The 5,167-nt window shown below is 55.4% G+C and overlaps 1 protein-coding gene across 1 annotated transcript in view; it reads left to right on the top strand.

Annotated features, from left to right (window-relative positions):
• Positions 1–5,167, top strand: part of RPH3AL (rabphilin 3A-like (without C2 domains)) — a 119,191-nt gene that overhangs the window by 30,569 nt on the left and 83,455 nt on the right. Inside the window, 2 exon segments of the mRNA XM_010861350.1 lie at positions 50–161; positions 3,660–3,803. Of these exon segments, the coding sequence (XP_010859652.1) occupies positions 85–161; positions 3,660–3,803 (221 nt within the window). The 5' untranslated portion in view covers positions 50–84.

Here is a 5,167-nt window from a genome sequence, read left to right as displayed (position 1 = left end):
CACCCCAGCCAATGACATGCTCTTTCTTTTTCCCTCTTTCTCATCTCAGATGTGACTCCCCACCCTGGCTGGCCACTCCAAACCATGGCTGACACCATCTTCGGCAGTGGCTGTGATCAGTGGGTTTGCCCCAATGACCGGCAGCTTGCTCTGCGAGCCAAGTAAGTACTTCTCAGGCTTGGCCAGGCCCTCTCTTCCCTCCTCTTCCCAACTCCCCTCCTTTCTTTGACAAAATTCAATGCCAGGGCTTCACAAGGAGCAATTTGAAGGCAAGTGCCTGTCTTAGCGCAACAGTAAAGAATCTGCCTGCAATGCAGGAGACACAGGTTCAATCCCTGGGTCAGGAAGATCCCCTGCAGAAGGAAATGGCAACCCACTCCAGTACTCTTGCCTGGGAAATCCTATGGACAGAGGAGCCTGGCAGGCTACAGTCCAGGGATTGCGAAGAGTCAGACATGACTGAGCAGCTAAACAACAAACAAAAAATGCCTGTGTGATGCACACCACACTCCTGGCCTTGAGCTGGGCACCTAACAGCCATTCACTCATTCCTTCAAATGGAATGGATTCCCATTTCTCAGATGAGGACATGAGACTGAGGTCCTCACTGGCATCGCCCAGCTTGTGAGTGGCGGGGCTCCCCTGGGTCCATCTGACTCTCATGCCTGTGTTCTTTGGACCACAGTAGACTTCAGGGAGCCAGACCATTTCCTTTGCCTTCTCTGTGAAGAATAGAAATCCCCTGTCACTGAGCTTCAGACCCTGAGTCCAAGGCAGCAGGGAGCCTTTGATCTCTGGATGCCCACTTCATAGTTGAGCGCCTGGCCCCAGCAGACAGGACAGACCAAAGAAAGGCTTGTCAAATTTATGAAGAGCTGCCCCCTGGACTGAAGCACACAGCCAGCCTCGAAGCGTCCCAGCTCTCAGCCGTGCCCAGGTCAGGGTTTCTCTGCCTGTGGTTTGCCCCGTTTTCCTGTTACCTCTCAACCTGGTGACCCCCTTGGCTGCACTTAAATCAGCCCGTCTCCACCCGCTGTCCCCACTGCCCCATGGCTGGAGACCAGGGGCCCCCAGATGCCTCTTCAGCCTTCCAGTCTCCTCCTGTCCCTCCAGGGGAGTCGGGGGTCCCAGGGATCGGATAAACCCAAGAGTGCCGCTCCATCTGTTAAATCCATGCCGAATACAGGAGCCTGCATTTCCCCAGCTGGGACCAAGTTCAAGACATTTGCAATTAGATATTGTAAGCCTGCAGGGGACAGAGCTGAAACATCAAAGGATAGAAAAATTAATCCAGAATGCCCAAGACGAGTGGAGTCCTGTGTGATTTGCAGGACTCTTTGCACCACAGTTAATTCGTCCCTCTCACCAGGGTGGCTCAGCTCTTTTAGCCCCCACGTGGCCCCTGCGGTGGAGAGACCAGGGATGAAACCATCCTCTCTCCCTCTCTCCTCTGACACCTGGTGAGATGACGTGTCCTCCACGGCTGGATGTGAGGAGCTGGGGAAGAGCTGCGCTCTTGTAGGAGGGGCTGGCATGACCCCTGGTGATCCTGCCAGCCTCCCCTTCAGTTCTCCCTGACCTTGTCTTGCGCTTAGCAGCAGCCAGAAGCTGTCATGGCACCTTTTAGAAGAGCAGATGCTTTTATCTCTCTCCAGGGTGTGCTGCCTTGTAGTGCCAGGCTCCTTGTGATGCTGGGCTCCTTAAAGGATAGTGTTACAAGCCCCCGCAGCCAGGTACTGTGCCTCTGGGAGGCTGGGGGAAGTTATCTTCTTTGGCTCCAGCTTAGAATCTGTTCTCCCATCTTCCAGCTGCCAGCACACGTTTTCTAAACCCCTGCTATGTGCCAGGACTATTGGACTGCAGTGAACAAGACCAATACAGTCCCTTGTCTTCAGGCACTGATGGGAGCAGGGAGCGTGATACACACGGTCACTCGTGTGCAGCTGCTTTGCCGGTAGAAACAGGCAAAGTGGGGTGCTAATAATCTAGGGTTTGGGTGAGGTCTCCCTGAGAGTGTGATGCTTATGTTGAATCCTGGAGGAGGGGTAAATACTAGCTGAAAATATGGGGAAGCGCATCTAGGCAGCAGGAGCAGCCAGTGCAAAGGTCCTGGGGTAGAAGGGACATAGCCTGCAGAGACCTGGCAGGAGGTCAGGGTGGCTTGAATGCAGAGTGAGGGGCTGAATGGCATGCAAGGAAGATGGGGAGGTGGGCAGGGGCCAGATGGGGCAGGGTGCAGCCCTCAGGACTCCCATTCTAAGGGGGAAACAGAAGAACCTACCTTGCCTCATAATAATGTTTAAGCCTCATGGTGGAGCTATGCCCAGGCCTTAGGGAACTCCGAGCATGGGCTCTCCTTAACCCATTTTGGAGGGATCAAGGAAAAGCCTCCTATAAAGTCCATGTCTACAAGATGTCCTATAAAAGAAAGGGAGTGAACCAGTGGAAATGAGGCTTAGGGAGAGGGCAGGCACCCCAGGAGGAGGGTACAGCTTGAGCAAAGGCCTGGAGACACAGCCTGGAACACAAGGGAGGCAGGAGCAGCTGTTGGTGCTGTGCCCTGTGCGAGGCCCCACAGTCGGGGGACACGCTGCTAGGCGCTGGGCGCCGCCAAAGGTCCTTCCTCGGGGTTTGCAGCTCCGTGTACGTCTGGCAGCCCTGAGTCAGCCTCCTTTGTTTATGGGGAGGGGTCGGTCCCCTGGGGCAGCCTGGCATGGCCCTCGGCAGCTACCAGATGTGAGCTCCCCAGGCCAGGAAGCCTTCTGACCTTGGACTTGCCTTTGCAAAGGCATCTAACTGCATCCTGCTGCTTCCCTCCTCTGAGAGATAGGGAGGCCTGCCTTGCAGGATGCCAGGGGTCCGGTGGGGAGACGGTCTGCAGAGCCCTGGGCTGGGCCTCATCGTCGCTCCCCCTGTGCTGCTGTGACCCTCTTGCCCTGAATCTCTCTAGTTTTCAAAATGCTCCATGAATCTCCTTTTATCCTCAGCATCTTTTTTTTTTATCTATATGTAATTTTATTTATCTATTTTTATTTTTGGCTGTGTGGTCTTGGTTTCTGTGTGGGCTTTTCTCTAGTTTTGGCGAGGAGGGGCCACTCTCTAGTTGTCTTGTCCAGGCTTTTTCGTTGCAGTGGCTTTTCTTGTTGCAGAGGACAGGCTCTCAAGCACGCGGGCTTCAGGAATTGTGGCTCCCGGGCTCTAGAGCACAGGCTCAGTAGTTGTGGCGCACGGGCTTAGTTGCTCCACGGCATGTGGGATCTTCCCAGAGCCAGGGTGGAACCCATGTCTCCTGCATTCACAGGCAGATTCTTTACCACTGAGCCACCAGGGAAGCCATCAGTGTTTGTAATCCAATCGATGATCTTTCCTGTCCGTCTTGCTTTCTTCCAAGACTCAGATCCAGGTGCTCAGTCTTCTTTTGATTGTCTTCCCTCGAAACCTCTGGTGCTGTGGCCTTTTGTACATTCCATGCCCTGCCCCCACCAGATGCTAAGGGCGTGCTGCCATCTGCGTGGGGCCCAGGAGCTGGTGGGTGGCTGAGACAGCGTTTGGAGACTGGCATGCGCCCGACACACAGACTGTGCTCAGGGGGCCTTGGTGGGTGTGGTGGGGGTGCCGGCTTGCACTGGGGCTGGACTCGTGTGCTGTGCTCTCTCTAGGCTGCACACCGGCTGGTCTGTGCACACCTACCAGACAGAGAAGCAGAGGAAGAGCCAGAGCCTCAGCCCGGCCGAGGTGGAGGCCATCCTGCAGGTCATCCAGAGGGCCGAGCGCCTCGACATCCTGGAGCAGCAGAGGGTCGGGTAAGGGCTGCTCCCGAGAGCGGGCAGAAGTGGGGCCTGGAGAGGGAGGCAGGGCAGTCAGTGCCAGATCAGCGGGCTGGGAATCTGGCACCCTGGGTCCTTGTGCCGGCTTGTCACTGGGAGAGAGTCAACTCAGCCTGAACACCCTGGGACTGGAGTAGATTCATAACCCAGCCTGTCTGAGCCCCAGTATATCCCTCTGTAAGATGGGGAGAGCAGCCTGGGCCCCAGGCTATGGGGAAGATGAGTGAGTACAGCAAGACACACTAGGGTCTGTTCAGCTCTGTGCACAGGAGGGTCACTGTGGTTCAGCCAGGGCAAGGATTTAGCAGAGGCTGAACTGTGGGTTCTCCCATCAGAGACCATTAGGAGCCGCTCTCCAGCTTATCTAAGCTCTCTTGGCCTCCGGCGTCTGGAGCCAACTCCTACACAGTCTTCAGTTTTTGTTGTGTCTTTTTATTTGTTTAATTGTAAAAGCAATTCATATTTCCTAGACAGTCTGAAAAACACAGGCCGCGCAGGCAGGAAGACATAAATGCAGGACACTGATGGGAATTGATTTGATTCTGGTCTCCTTGTTCTTTTTCTGTTTATCTTCTATGAAATATACGATCATTTTGAAAAATCAGACATTGTAGAAATGCAGAGTTCTAGAAAGTGAAAGCGCCAGCACAAAGACCGCTGCTGTCTAGCTTATGTGTGCGCCTCGCTTAATACAGACGTATTACTACTGTTTCATTCCAGGGAGGGTTTGTAGCAGATGTTTAGTGTTCTTTTCCCCCTCTATCCCTGGCTGGGGCCCCACCGCCTCTCAGACCTAGCCCGAGGGTCCTGCAAGGCTCGGAATGCCTCAGAGGTGCGGGTGCTGATGACTGACAGGCCAGCGCCACATCCTTCGGGCTCTCCCAGGAAGGCGTGCAGGGGGTAGGTGGGGGGTGTTCCCTGTGGGCTCCCCGAAGCTGTGGGATGCGTTTGCACCCCACCCCCTGACCCCCATCCATCTGGGCTGTCTTCCCTCTGCTGCTCACGTTGTCTGGCTGTGTTGTAAGCACTGGGTTTGGCTGAGGCAAGAATGACCCAGGAGGCAGGAAATCGTCTCAGAAAGAGGAAGGGTGTCCTGTGTGGTTGCACTGATGGGGGGGCCCCTGAGAACAAGCAGTCAGGCCAGGGTTGAAGCTGAGTTTATTCCCAGGACCCTGGAGGTCCCTGGAGGAGGGACGGTGACCACTGTGGAAGTCAGGAGTGTCTGCTGACTTCTGAGGGCAGAAGCAGCCTCAGTGCCCAGGCTGCCCTCCCTTGGCCCCCAGGCAGGGCCTGATCACCCAGGGGAGACAGTGGAGTTGCCATGAGATGGGGGGCCTGGG

Source organism: Bison bison, unplaced genomic scaffold, assembly GCF_000754665.1.
Source record: "Bison bison bison isolate TAMUID 2011002044 unplaced genomic scaffold, Bison_UMD1.0 scf7180017864472, whole genome shotgun sequence".
NCBI classification, from domain to species: Eukaryota; Metazoa; Chordata; class Mammalia; order Artiodactyla; family Bovidae; genus Bison; species Bison bison.
This window is presented reverse-complemented; position numbering and strand designations above follow the sequence as displayed.